The sequence below is a fragment of the Populus alba genome, chromosome 18, assembly GCF_005239225.2.
Source record: "Populus alba chromosome 18, ASM523922v2, whole genome shotgun sequence".
In the NCBI taxonomy this organism is placed as follows: Eukaryota; Viridiplantae; Streptophyta; class Magnoliopsida; order Malpighiales; family Salicaceae; genus Populus; species Populus alba.
The window spans coordinates 12605833-12620989 of NC_133301.1; the positions used below are offsets into that span (position 1 = coordinate 12605833).

Consider the following 15157-nt stretch of genomic DNA (forward strand, 5'->3'; position numbering starts at 1 on the left):
GAAATTCTTCTTTCTATTTTTAATATTACTAAAGTTTACCCAAGTGGATTATGCTATGAGAATAGAGAGTTGTGCCTAAATTCATTCTCAAGTTTTCGTTTTCACTATAAAAAAATGAAACAGCTTTTTAGTCCAATGAACGTGCTTATCAAGTGATAGTCCTAACCTAGAATTATTTTTGTATAGACTTTAAACTATTGGATAATATAGATTTTATCAAGTAATTACATTATTTTTATTTTTATTTTTCAATTAAATATTTATGTTTGGAATCATTTGACATAAAACATGAAATTACCTACATTATGACATTGTTTTTTAAATTTATTTAATTTTAAAAAAAATATATTTAAGAAGTTACAAACTCTTAATAATGACAAACTACTTGAATAAATAATTAATAATAAAATTTTAAATTAAAGTTCTATACCAGAGATAAATTTGTTATTATTTTATAAAATCGCAAAGATCAAGAAACAAAATTGAGGGACAAATACCAAACAACAATATCTAATAAAAGCTATATGGAACAACATCATGCCCTATATTCTTTGGTTTTAACACAATGTTCTTGCACAAATAGCAAATAATTATTTCTTGAATTAGAATCACGAGGAAAAGAAGGGTGTGGAAAAATCCATCTTTTCTTTTCTTTTATGTGGCTCCAACAAACACCAAACAAAGGAAAGCACTTTTTGAGAGTGAGAGTGACCTTGCAAGATTGTGGAGAACACAAAAAGGAGAAAAGGAAAGAGTAAGATCGTGGAGTGGAATTGGATCCCCCGTGATCCCGTCACCACGCAACCACCTTGCTATCAATATTCTTAGGTTATATTGGCAACTATTTGCATTTTTTTATTTTTTATTTTTTGGGTGCATGATCTCATCCTAAGAGCCTGTTTGCTAAGGAGATAGTTTTTGTATTTTGAGTAAACCACAAAAATAATATGTGAAGCTATTGTTTGATATTGTAATAATAGTTATTTTTTAAAGTGTTTTTAACTTGAAAATATATTAAAATAATATTTTTATTATTTTTAAAATTTTATTTTTAACATCAGCATATCAAAATATCTAAAATCATAAAAAAATAATTCGAAGTAAGAACAAATTCAAGAATTTTCAAATATTTTTTAAATACAAAAACAAATATATTTAGCCCGTGTTTGGAAGTGTGGCTCAAACAAAGATTGACCAAAAATGTTTTTTCTTAACATAGGTTTTTTAAAGTTCTCGAATGATGTTCTGATATTAAAAATAAATTTAAAAAAATAAAATAAAAACATAATTTTAATATATTTTTTAAAAAAAATATTTTAAAAAATAATCATTGTAACTCTCTCAAAACCCACCGATCCCTGATAAAGTTAAAAAAAAAAAAAATTGTGGTGCATTAGTTGGACAATTATATACTAATAGTTGTCTTTTTTAAGCAAAGTTAATTTGCTTGTGAACTTCTAGATAACTTGTTAGGTCAGTCACATACGTGTTTATTATTATTAATTAATCAATAGTAATTAGTCAATCACAATTACCAAAGAGCTTAGACTATATCATCCAACTAATTAAATTATTCATGTCCTGAAAACTAATTGCGTACGATGGTGTTTATTGACTGAATCCTAGTTTAGCAAGCCTTCGGGGGTGGAAGAAACTCGATTTTGTTAGCTCAGCACGTGTTTTTTTTTATACATTTTTTAAAAATATTTTTAGATTGTTTTTTGTTTAAAAAACCATTAAATTAATAATTCTTTAGCTATTTTTACATAGTTTTCATGTAATAATATAAAAAATAAATATTATTTTAATATATTTTGATGTAGTTTTTATATGATTCTAAGCTCCATGTTTCCTGGTCTCGGTTTTCGCAACTTCAACTTTCGAGAGATTCAACATAAATCATTTTAAAATAGAAGTTTTAAGACAGGGAATGGTTACTTTTTTTATTTGGGATAGAATTGATGGAAAAAATAAAGATTTAATAAAAAATGAGATGGTAATATAATTGTGTTTGATAATAATATATAAAATAAAATAATTATTTTTATATTCTGTTAGGTTATGGGCATAAAATAAAATATAATAAAAAAATCTATTATAAAAAATAAAATGGGAATATAATTGTGTTTGATAATAATATATAAAATAAAATAATTATTTTTATACTCTATTAGGTTACAGCATATAAAATAAAATAAAATATGAAAAAAAATATTTTATTATTTATATATATTATTATCAAAGTTATATATTTTAAAAAAAAATTAAATACTTTTTTATATTAAAGTATTGAAATTAATAATATTATAATAATTCTAGAATTGATTTAACGGATTCACAACCTAAATTAATTCAAATTAAAATTAAAAAAAAAAAAAAGAAGAAGAAGAAGAAGGAAATTACTTCATCTAAACTGATAAAAACTGAAATCAATCCAAAATAAAAAAAGGATCATTAATTTATCCTTGGAATGGCCAATGTTGAGAAAAGTAGCAGCTCAACGTAAAGGGCTGTCAATAATTTATGCTGTATGAAAAAACTACAGTGGCTTTTGGATACAATCAAGAGTAAATCAGTGGAATATCCTTGTATAGCCCAAAAAAAGAATGCTGTGCTTGGAACAGATACCTAAATTCTCACTGAAACCAATGAATCACAGTTGATGCTCTTACTGTTTAATGGGAAAGAACAAGAAGGGGAGAGGAGGGAAGGATGAGCTTCAAATCACACAGCAAGCGGGTTTTCTTCTGCAGTAAGAGGTGGCTCAACCAGTCTCACTGATCGAGGAAGCATAAACTCGGCAAATATGGGGTAGTGTGAGGATGGATAGCGCCCGTTTATATTATCATTCACCACTTCGCACTGGACAGGAATCAAAGATCTACCTCTGAAAAGAGTCCAATCTACATGCAGATCCTGCGTTTGGCGGTCCCAGCAGAGGCAGAGTGCCCTCAAGATTAACTTGAAGAACTCGAGGGATCCTTGCTTGTCACCTGACAATACTAAATAATTGAGTTTTGACGGGATTATATCATAATGAATGATCATTACAGAATTGGAAAAACGATACCTTTGAAATCATGGAAAGTGTGTATGAGGGAAGCATTTTTCCTCACTTGAGCATTGGGCCATGTATCCCTCATATCTCCCACTACACCATGCTCGCTGCAGAGGAAAAGCCAGTAGCAAGCAACTGAGTCAACCCCTCTTTTTTATTTTTGTTACTACTGAATCAATCCCTTAAACAATCACTAAGAATGAAAGTGAAATTCTCATATATCCTTAAGCAGCGTTTCACTATGATTTATATTATTATCTGACAGAAGCAACTAACATTACAACACCACCTATTATCTGAGGAAAATGTTAGAACTGAAGGGGTTGGATTGAGATTATTATTCATATTATATATACAATGACATGAACATCAGGTAATTGATTCCAGTCTGTACAAAAAAGGCAAGGTCTAGAAAGGACCTGTGAAAGGTCTTAATCCTTCATTTTCAGAAAAGAAGTCATATGATAGTTTTGTAAGCACAAGCATCCTATTCCAGGAAAAGAAAAAAAGAACTATTTCGTCTTTGGTTCAGCTAATTGATTAGTATTATTGGTATCTATAAGAAGGGCAGTTTCAAACTTGAAACATGGCTGTGGGTTCTTCATATTGATATCATGCAATAACCTAACACGACAAAATTACAGCTTAAAAAACTCAAGTGTCTATGTAATGAAGATACCTTGATCTCCCAAGAAGAAAACGTCCTGTAGTTGATTCTTTGTGTGTGTTAAATCCTCCACAATACACAACTGGTAAGCTAGGAGGCAAGGATGCAATGTGTTGCCATGTGAGTAAAGCACTTCGTCTACGTGCACGAGGACTAAACTCATCCATGTTTGTATTCACTATCTGCAATGAAAAGCCTGGGGGCTCAATCCCTTTCAATTGGAATGTGTGACATCATGTCAAAGAAACATGGAAGAAGACACCTCCAAAAATCCAAATAAAAAAAGGGACGAGGCCACAAAATTGACAAGACTAGTATTGGAAAGGATATAGCCCACGTTGCAATACATGGAACTGCAGCACCCCATGACATGCTTCCTGGTACAGAAGGCGACTCTGATAGCCAAAATGTTCCATCTTCTAGCAGCTCCACCTTCATTGAATAAGACAAGAGCACATGACGAGTGGCCAAATCCCATCAATATCTCCGTTAAATAGAATTGGAAATCTCAACCAGAATGAAGAGCAAGCCATTTCTTACCTTTTCCTTGTCATAGAATATAGTACAGTGTTCATCTAGGCTGTCTTGAGATCCTTTTCTTGATATTCCAAATTGACCATAACCTAACAGATGTAAACAATCAACCCAAATATAAGCCTAGTTTCTGGTTAGCTAAAAACGAGTTTTGACCGCTGCATACATTTGAATGCCAAAACACAATACTGTCAAGAGCAGAAACATAGAAAAATATAACAGAAAATAGAAACACAAGTATGCTGGGATTTATCCCTTACATATTTTATATATTGGTGATGGTCCTGCATAAACCCTCAGGATCATGGTTCTATTTAGGAAACCAAACTTATAAGATTTGCAAGAGTTTGGCAGTTCAACATTTTATCTATCCAGCAAAACGCTAATACCGCAGGAATATGGACCGATTTAATCATATGGCCTTCATAAATGTCACAGAACCCAGTGACACTAGTCCATTTGCTGCCATAGCTAGGGAGATTGAATAGCTTCAAATGGTATTAAGAATTTCCAATGAATGTGTCGGCTAAAATAGCAGATAAAAATGCATCAAGTGACATAGCAGCACTATTGGTTGAGAAAAGATTGCGCAGACAACTTGTCAGCTACGTATCATTGCATAAGGTATGAAGCCAAATGATAAAACCATCGGGAAAAAGTTACCTGGCAAGCACTGCTGAATATAATCCAACTGTGTTTTCACACCTGAATCCATACACAAAATAAAAGGTAGAAATAAACAATAAGAGATGCCAATAGAAACCATTCAAATCCCAAAAGAAAGACAATAAGATCAACAAGGTGAAGGAAACACTACAACATACAACCCACAGAGGCATTGAACAAAAATCCCCTATAAAAAACTCAACTACAACTCAAAGGAACCAAAACCCATCTCCAAAACAGAAATAAAAAGACACCCAGATCATCCTTTGCAAAGGAAACACAACCAGAAACAATTTCACACACAAGCGCACATGTAAAAAAAGAGCAACAAACCTTGTTGAGTACAAAGAATCATAGGAGAATAACTAGTGATGACACTAATACACAAATCCTTCCTCTTCTCCCATGAATTTGGACTATATTCAGCTTGATCTTCATGAAGATTAAAGGTCATCACCGTCAAGGAAACACTCATTTTTTTCCTTTGTTCATGAAATATAAACTAGCTCTCCTTTTTTGTAGTATTTGTTTTTCTTTAACTTCAACAAAATATTACGTGGTTGGTTGTTGATCATGAAATTTACCAAAAAGAGCTAATATTTTTTTTGGATTCAGTGCAGCTGTACTGTGCAGTGTATTCTTTTTGGATTTGGGGTACCTACCTTTTTCGCTGTGCAAATGTGAAAGTAGAGAAAAGAGAAACACGTAGAGACCGCGAATGTTGTAATAAATTATTGTTCTTAAAAAGTGTGGACTGTAAGAAAGTAATTGTTTCTGGCAAATTTTTTTTATTCAACTTCTTTAAAAGTTGATAGACATATGTCAATTCATTACTTGAACCACAAGGTAGCCATATCAATAATTAGATTTAGCAAAATTTGGATAGACCCGATTGTATTAATTTTCTTTTAAATTATTTTTAAAAAATAAAATCATTTCAGATTTTTTTAAATTTTATTTAAAACAATGTAATTTGATGTTTTATTAAAAAAAATAAAACAATATTGTTTTAAAATAGACAACACTTATCCATAAACCTACATTAATTCATATCTTGAATTAAGTTTCATAATTATGTAGATTTAACACTTAATATATTACAAAAACTGTGATACAATCTTTAACCATCAAATAATTAAAAGAAATGATGGCAGATCTATTGTTGAAAGATTATGAGAATATTGATCGGATATTATCACATTTGCAGTGTTTTTTCAAGTCAAAAATAGGAGAAATAGGAATATTAAAACTATAACACGAATATTAAAAAAGAAATCATGAATCATAGAGATGAAGCAGAGAATTGTTGAATCTTACTTAAAAAATAAAAATATGATATAAGTTATCATATTAAAGTATCCATTATGTTTAATTAAAGCAGGAAGTGGAACAGTGGAAGTTAAAAACACCTTCAACTTTAAAGACATCAATGCAAAATTCCCCGATTTTTTTTTTTTTTTTTGGATTTTATCAAAATTTAAGGATTGTACTTTTGTTTTCTTTTTAGATCGCGCCGTCCATTTTGATTTGTTTTTCAATCATGCGGTCTATAGTAAATATTTACCAAATTACCGAATTAAACTCTCGATATAATAGGCATGGGTATACTTTAGTGCTATTTATAAAAGTCAAGGAGAGAGATGATTCAAAAAGTTAATTTGAATGAAATCAGTCTTGAGAGATTAGTCAACAAAGTTAATCTCGATTAACTTATAATCTAAAAGATCTTTAAAATAATATTTTAATTGACCTAATTTAATCTATTTAACTCGTGAATTCAACCTTGTGCTAAATTGGATTTAATTATATGATTATAATATTTGATGATTACATATGCAAGAAATAAATCTAAATGTATTTGTTAATTACAAGAAAATAAAAGGGCTACTTTGATTTTTTCTTCCAAAGGCAAAGACGAAGTAGATTGCCTAACAAGCTCAAGAATTGGAATCCAACCTTCAAACACTTGCTAAGAACCTCAATTTAGCTGATTAGGGATGACACAAGATTTGGATTAAATTCTTGCGCAAATTGTGCATGCAAAACTCATGGAAGAGAAGATTACAAACTAATGGATGCCAATTGCAGCTGCTGATGCTTTTTATCAAGTTCAGAAACCAGGAACTATGATTTACAGTCATGGGGTAAAACCAAGCCATGCCTCAAGGCAATTCCATTACATTTCCAATATCCTTTTTTATTCATATGACTCACAGTACCACCAAAACAGCATACAAAGCTTCCTTCTCTCACTCTTTTGATATCTAACAAGAGTGTTGCTGGACCCACTCCACAAGGGTTTGGATGCCAAATCCTGTTGCAGCGCGCTTCTTCTCGTTCCAGACAGGGCCAGCGATGTCAATGTGCATCCATTGAACCTTCTCATCAACAAACTGCATGATCAAAGATAAATTTTCAGCATTTCCTTGGATGTGAGATCATATGGTGCCAAGAAACAAGCGCTTATGACCAGTAAATTAACAAGTTTTCCCTTTTCCCCCTCTCATCGGTTCTCCATCCAAAGATTGGTAGACAACATTCCCTGCCAAAACATGTGGACAGTGGATGGTGTCTCTGTCCAAAAACAGCCAGCATTCGTTCTGGATGACAACATGCATACAGGAAAACTTCGAGAAACCTCTTACTGTTTGATACATTACCCTAACACTTCACTTTGAAGTGCCCAAATCCAACTCTTCTACATGGATAGGAATATAGTTGCTGTAGAAAATAATGGAAACTCTTCCAAGTAGCTGAGCTCTACGCATGGTTGCATTCCAACCTGGACACTGCTTTGCATGTCCATCTAAATGGGTAATCTCATTGTGAAGAGCAGACATGGAAATAGGAACACAACTATGAGAATAGGCACAGATTGCAATGGTCACACACCTGTTTCAAAAACAGAGCTGCAGTGATAGCCCCACCCTGACGGCCACCAGTGTTTACCATATCAGCTACTCCTGACTTCATGGACTCCCAGTAACTTTCCTCCATTGGCATCCTCCAAAGTTTCTCTCCGCTGGCTTCTGCTGCAGCAAATACCTCATTTGCTAACTCATCACTGGGTGTAAAAACACCTGCATAAAAAAAGGTTTTTCATTTATTAAACAACAGGCAATTGAGTAATCAAACCAAGCCTTGAGAAAGTGTCAATTCTATAAGTAACAACAAATACCAAGTTTAATAAGCCAACACGATAATGTCTTTGAGACACTTGAAGACGTGAGTTTAGAAGTTGTAAACAGTGTTCTAAAAACTGCAGACACACCCAAAGCATGGTGACATCTTTAGCTGGTGATAGACCTCATTTGAACCTTTCAGAAATTCTTAAGAGCATAAAAACCTCATGGTATCTGTGTGTCTTTGTTCAGCTGTCAAAAACTTGCTTTTCTGCAACCCCCACCACTCCCCTCCCTCAACCATAGAAAACAAAAATGGGGAAAGCAATTCTTAAAATTATATCCCCACCAAAATCAGACTTCCCAGCATGATTAATAAAAATGTGTTTGAAAACTTGCATTTCAGCACAACCCTGCAGAAACATCAATGTAAGTGTGTACCTGCGATTGAGGGCCCAAGAGCAACTACACAGGCTCCTGTTAGCGTTGCCAAGTCAATTATCTACAAAATAATTTAAAATATTAAGCAGCATTCTAAATTCCAACAAAATGATTATATAACTATCAGCATGCAGCATCCTTACCATGTTAACCTAAGAGATGATAATGTGAGGTCATACAACTACTAGTTTCATTGCTGATCAAATATCAAGGTACAAGAAGGTCCAACTTATGGAGCAACTAAAATCAACTTCTACCCAGTAAACATATATTTTAACATGGTCATTCCAAGGCATACAAAATTTATATCTGATTTGTCACAATACTATGTTTAAATGATACCTTTTCTGCACCCTGGTTACAGGCATAAACTAAAGCATCTGCAAGTGTAAGCCTGCCTTCAGCATCAGTGTTATTGACCTGCAATGGAATTATCCAGTAAGAGATTACATATTGAAGAAATTAAATAATGTTATCCAACTGTTGAAAGATATGAAGGACAGAAGAGATTCTAAATCCTTTTGAACATAGTTCACTTTGCCTCATAGTTAAACTACTTAATTACAACAATAGAAAAGGAGCTCATCTCTCTTGCGATGCTTTTTTTTTTTTTCTTTTATTGTTCCTTTCTTATGCATTGACAATAAGAAACTAAATACATCAGAAAAACCTTACAGACAACAAAAGGCATCACTAAAGGAGTCAATGACAATAGGACATGAAAACCAAACAGGAATGTTTTCAATTAACAGACATGCCAAAGCTGCCTGACACAAACAAGAAGTCACAGCTAAACTTTTCTGTTGATGCAAGAGAAAGAAGCATATGGTCCATATGATAAAACAGACTGGGGATTAGGACATGCCTAATTCAATTAACTCAAACCTGAATTATTGCTATCTCGACTCAACAATGACTAACAGAAAATAAGCAGGACTTGCTTTTTAACAAAATGTCTTGATTAAATTATTACAACATTTCATGATGCATGATAGCAATAGCGAGGTTACAACTGTTGGGTGGTGATGGTTGTGGGGGGGGAGTACTGACAAGCAGACTCCTAAATGCGTGTCTAAATCCATGCAAACCACAACACTTTAATCATATATAAAAAAAGGCCTTGTTTTTTTTTTTTCACGTCTTTTTCCCTGCAGGATGACAAAGCCATACCTCAATCGTCTTTCCATTTGAGGCTGTAACTATATCTCCTGGCCTCATGCCAGTTCCACTAATCATATTCTCACAAGCTGCAACGATGAAATGGACCTGCATAACAAAATTTCTGCTAAGTCTCCAGGGCATTTAAGCTTGAAAAAAAAAATGCATGTAATTGCACAAGAATGGTAGGATAAGGGCAAGGGTGAAAACAAGACCTAAGTAGATTGTTAGGGACCTGGTTTTAGCAATGACTATGAGAACAAGGACAGCACAGGAGGCTTACCTCAACTCCAGGAGGTTTAACTTGACCGATGGCTTTTGCTGCACCTAAAACTGCTGCTGAACCTCCCATATCAAATTTCATGAGCTCAATGGAACAGCCAGGTCCTGTCTTGATGTTGTAGCCACCACTGAAAACATAAAAGACACAGCTTTTAAGAACCCCTACTGGCATCCGAAAAATGGAAAGCATAAAAGAATAGAAGCACCACATCCAATAAAAGGGAAAAACACATGCTGACACAGTTGTCAGCAGCATGACCTCCTCCTTGACAGGGCATGAACAAGACTTGCAGTTACATGAAAGATATCCAAATGATGTTACATTACGCCATCACACATTGAACATCCAAAAGCACACCTTATCCCCACAGATGTTTTTAGAACTGGCAAATGTATATAATCAATCACCTGTCAAAAGTCAATCCTTTTCCAACTAATGCCAGCTTGGCTTTAATAGGTCCACTTGGAGGCTTATAACACAAATGGATGAAATGAGGAGGATTAGCAGAAGCTGCAGCAACACCCAGATAGGATCCCATTTTCAACTCTTTGCACTGCTCTGCATTCAAGATGGTAGCTGAAAGAACATCGCTATACATGGAAGCAATCTTTGTAGCTTCTTCCGCCAGTACCGCTGAAACATAGAAATCATTGCAGACAATTAAAGCTGTGATCAGACACATGTATGGACGCATATCTATGTATTGGGATGGGAAAATGAAATTTGGCCCATCAAAAAATTAGTTCAAACACAGGAAGCAGTCAGGTTGTAATTGTAATTGGTGCATTGTGCCCATAAGCCTTGAGGGGAATGAAGCTATTACGAACCAGGGGTGAGTACATTGGCTGGTGAATTGACAAGTTCTTTTCCAAAAATTACAGCAGAAGAAACATCTTCAGCATATTTGAGCTTCTTCTCTAGCTCAGGTCCAGTTCCAAAACCAAGAATATCCACAGATTTAAGCACAGGCTTCTTTGAATCTGACTTATACCTATTATCTTCATATGTCCCCAGCACAGTCCCTGTCACATTTTAAACCATTCAACATAAATTATTTCCAACTGTTAATGCAAACAATTGTCACAATGCTATTAGTTCTCAACATTAGTACCAGATGCTATCGCTGAAGCAGTATTAAGTTTTGATTCATTTGAGGTGCTTCCAGTTGAGGCAAGCACAATGCCAACATTACAGGCTTGAGCAGTCTTTGCAACAGCTGCAATGGCCTCACCACAATTGCGAAAAGCATATGTGTTTGTAGCAGACTGTCCAAGACCAATCAAGCCGATTCTTTTGGAACCAAGACCTGGAAGTCTAAGAACCAATGACTGACCAGGTTTTCCTGTGAAATCCTCCTCGGAAGAGGCTTCACTTAAGTGACCACCCAGCTTGGCATCTAGCTTTTTCAAAAGAGAGTTCTCAAACCTCTTGCTGTCATCCTTGGTCATATCTTTCTCTGTAACACCAACAGCAAGGATATCTCCTTTCCATTCTGCCACATCAATCTCTTTTGCAGAGAAAGCAATCTGTCAAAGATTACAGAAATACATCATCCACCTCTTCAGTGCCCAATAGATAACAATCAAAATGCAAATAATCACAAACTTCACCAATTAATATTTTATCAAAGCACATTTTAGAAGGCAAACATAACAAAAAGACATCCCAGTACAATGCTGATCCATATAAAACTAAATCGATCAGGTCACATACATTCAACACAACTTCAAGCCATAAATCACAGACGGAAATACAACACCAATAAGGCTTGAAAGCAAAAACTAAAACCCCATCAACAAAAAAAAAAGTTCAATTAGAATTTTAACCCTTGATAACCAATCAAAACCACAACTTCATGCAAAACAAGAGCAAAACCACACGCCAGTTTCAATTATTGTTACTCATAAAAGACATTCAAATCTATAGCTTGCTTTGAAAACGAAAACCCATTAATAAAAATTAAAGAAGAATCTACAAAATTCAATCCCCAGAACACACGCAAATCTGTGATTAACTTTACGAATATAAAACCATCATAAGAAATCAACAATCTTCATGATCTAACCACAAAAAACAAAGAGACAAAACGTTGGGGTAAATTCTTTTAGAGGAAGGGGGCAGAAAAAAAAACCTTAGGGGCATCGATGTTAGCAGGCTGGGTAAGACCAAGAGTAGCACGAGCTAAAGAGTGAGCCATGAGTTTGCCGCCTCCTCTGGAATAAGAAAAGGGTGAGACTGAAAAAGTGATTCTGAGACAAGGTGTCGACCACAACTTGGTGAAAACAAAGGCCGAGGAAGATGAGAAAGATGATGGGACAACAGCAGCAGTAAGTGAAGTGGCCAAGGATACAACTGTGGCGGCCATTTTTCAGTGTGGGTGTCTCTATCTATTTATAATAAACCCATCCACCAAAAACTTGGTTTAAGATAGACCTGAATGGTGCCATTGACATCATCTCTGACCGACCGACTTCGGCCATGATGGAAGTGTGGTAGATTTTTAGCTTTTCGTGCCGAAAAACATGTCGGCATCAGCACATGATCCAAAATACAAACCGATATAGACATGGCCGAGATTCAGTTGGCTATTGATAACTCGTTTGATGGGTAAAGTATGTGCTGTTTGGGTACGTTGTTTTTTAAATTATTTTTTATTTTAAAATATATTAAATTATTTTTTATTAGTTAAAAAGTATATATAAAAAATAAATTAAATATAAAAAAAATAAAATTTTAAAAAAGCTATCGAACACAAACACTACTTACATATTTTATTCATTTCTTTACTCTCAGTATTTGGCACTATAATTAGAAAAAAAATTGAAAATTTTTATTTTTATTTTTTATTTTAAATTAATATTTTTTTGATGTTATCTTGTTATTTTAATATATTAATATTGAAAAAAAATATTTTAAAAATATATATATATATTATTTTAATATATTTTAAAATTTAAAAAAACAATTATTACAATGTTCTAAACCACCCTTTCAAATAAAAATCAAATTACGCCAAAAGTTTGAGGATCTGTCAGCAAATAATGACATTTCTAAATTTTTTCACAATCCGAAAGTATTTTCCCAATCAGGAAAACACTTTCCTGAAACCAAGCCAAACTTTTACTGGAAAGTGTTTTCCATTGACCAACTTTCCTACTGGCAAACAAAAAAGAAGTTTGGATCCCGGAAATCACTTTGAAAACAAACACAACTAAAAGGAAAACACTTTCCTGAAAACCAAGATCAATTTTTTTTTTTGACAACTTTTTTGACCGGAAAGTGTTTTCCGCTGACCAACTTTCCTTGAAAACAAACATAGGAAAGTTTGGAAAATGGTTTCCCGAAAACTACTTTCCAAGAAACAAACAACTAAAAGAAGTGGATTCTGTGATTGGAGCACCTCACTTCTTTTTTATTTAACTGGTCCTTGGATTTATTTTCACTTTTGATTCCGTGCTCTTCTTTTTTTTTTTAACAATTTAGTCCTTAGACTTTTTTCTCTTCTTGATTTGATTTTTTTTTTTGGCGTATTTGTACGAGATAAGGTTTTTAATTTAATTACCATACTAGAAAAATTGAGGTTTTCTCAAACTTCATTGTTTCGTATGGAAAATAAAGAAGGTGTCCTTTTTATTTTTTTAATTCTATCATTTTTTGTTTTAACTTTATCTTCCAAATCTCTTTTCTTTTGATTGAATGTTTTTTTAGCTTTTGTTCTTTCAATTACATCCCTTGATATTTTAAATTGATAATCATAATTTTTTTTATTTATTTTTTATAAGATTATCATAATTTCAAACAAACATCTCCACATCTAATTAGTGATTAATTTTACAAAAATTTATTTTTATTATTACATCACTAAAAAATAGTTTTTAAACCTAGTGGAATCAATAAATTGGGTTTCGCTTTTAACAAGTTAAGCCGCGAAGCCTAATTTGATTTGATATATCATCGTCTCAATATTAAAAAAAAATATATTATCTTGAATTATTTTTTTAACCAAACAACTCTTTTACCAGTTATTCAGGTTGCCTTAGATACGCCAAGTCAATAGGGTCATGTAAGGGTAATTCTCATGTAGATTAATTTTAAATCCAAGTTAGGTAAGGATTCCTATCAAGAAGTTCCAGGTTAGTCCGCTGGGTTGAGTTTAAAACAACATCAAATAGTTCATTAAGTTTAAATTCCATCTCTCATTTTTTTTAATTGAATCATTTTTTGCTTTTTTTTCTTTGATTTCATCCTTTAATGTTTTATTTATTTTAAATTGATCTTTATAGTTTGTTTCAAATTACTTTTTGTTAGGTTATTATAATCTTAATTAAACATCCTGATGTTTGGTTGGTATTTAATTCTACAAGCTTTTGTTTTTGTTATCGTATTATTAAGTAAAAAGTTGTTAAACCCAATGGAACCTATGATTCGGGTTACGAGTTTGATGAGTTAAGTCGCAAAACTCGAGTTAATCTAATATATCACCATCTTAATATTAAAGAAAAAAAAAAGATGTCATCTCAAAATGTTTTCTAAAGGCATATCAAGCTTTTTATCATCTATCCAGATTGACTTTAGACCCATCAAGTTAACTAAGTCAAGACAACTCTTACATAGGTTAATTTTAAATCAAAGCCAGGTAAAAAGTCGAGTCTAGAGAATTTAAGGTTGATCTGCTATGTTAGTTTTATAAACAATGCCAAATAGTTCCTCTAGTTTAAATCCCATCTTCCAATTTTTTATTTTGATTAAATCGTATTTTGCTTCTTCTTTTTTTATTCAATTTTTTCATTCAATATTGATTAATTTTGAATTGGTCTTCAACATTTGTTTTATTTTGTTTTTTATAAGGTTATCGCAATCTTAAACAAACATCTTGATATTTAGTTGATATTCAATTTTACAAGCTTTTATTTTTGTTATCGCACACACGTATAAACAAAGTTGTTAAATCCAATGAAGTCCACGATTCAAGTTGTGGGGTTGGTAAGTTAGGCCATGAAATCCAGATTGATCTAACATGTCACTATTTTTATATTAAAATAATATATTATTTTAAATTTTTTTTAAAAACACATATTATTTTTCCTTGTCGATTAATTTGAAACTCAAACTAAGTAATGGGTTGGGTAAGGAGAATTCAAGATTAACATGTTGAGTTAGATTTAGTAGTAATGTCAAATAATTCCTTGTAATCTGAATATTTTTTTTTTAATCTAACCCGCTAGTTA

The 15157-nt window shown here is 32.8% G+C and overlaps 2 protein-coding genes across 2 annotated transcripts; both read right to left on the reverse strand.

Annotated features, from left to right (window-relative positions):
• Positions 1-2435: 2435 nt before the first annotated feature.
• LOC118034366 (uncharacterized) lies at positions 2436-5617 on the reverse strand. Its single transcript, XM_073406156.1, has 7 exons — positions 5259-5617; positions 4923-4964; positions 4266-4348; positions 4055-4157; positions 3738-3951; positions 3071-3165; positions 2436-2993 (listed from the first exon to the last, which is right to left on the reverse strand). Exons 1-7 carry the CDS (start codon positions 5398-5400, stop codon positions 2725-2727), a joined length of 948 nt encoding a protein of 315 aa, XP_073262257.1. The 5' UTR covers positions 5401-5617; the 3' UTR covers positions 2436-2724.
• A 1369-nt stretch (positions 5618-6986) lies between these two features.
• LOC118034365 (leucine aminopeptidase 1) lies at positions 6987-12376 on the reverse strand. The gene is made up of 10 exons (XM_035039636.2): positions 12061-12376; positions 11041-11455; positions 10757-10951; positions 10337-10562; positions 9930-10056; positions 9659-9754; positions 8831-8908; positions 8489-8549; positions 7818-8005; positions 6987-7318 (listed from the first exon to the last, which is right to left on the reverse strand). The coding sequence occupies exons 1-10, from the start codon at positions 12292-12294 to the stop codon at positions 7190-7192; spliced, it is 1749 nt and encodes a 582-aa protein (XP_034895527.1). The 5' UTR covers positions 12295-12376; the 3' UTR covers positions 6987-7189.
• Positions 12377-15157: the final 2781 nt, after the last annotated feature.

Excerpts from the sequence above, each read along its gene's own strand:
- LOC118034365 (XM_035039636.2), bottom strand. The coding sequence starts at position 12,294 with ATGGCCGCCACAGTTGTATCCTTGGCCACTTCACTTACTGCTGCTGTT. Across the intron at positions 10,057-10,336 it reads AAAGGATTGACTTTTGACAG|TGGTGGCTACAACATCAAGA; the intron begins GTGATTGATTAT and ends TTATGTTTTCAG. Across the intron at positions 8,909-9,658 it reads CAAATGGAAAGACGATTGAG|GTCAATAACACTGATGCTGA; the intron begins GTATGGCTTTGT and ends ATTCCATTGCAG.
- LOC118034366 (XM_073406156.1), bottom strand. The coding sequence starts at position 5,400 with ATGAGTGTTTCCTTGACGGTGATGACCTTTAATCTTCATGAAGATCAA. Across the intron at positions 4,349-4,922 it reads TATTCAGCAGTGCTTGCCAG|GTTATGGTCAATTTGGAATA; the intron begins GTAACTTTTTCC and ends TACATCTGTTAG. Across the intron at positions 3,952-4,054 it reads ATGTATTGCAACGTGGGCTA|CATTCCAATTGAAAGGGATT; the intron begins TATCCTTTCCAA and ends CATGATGTCACA.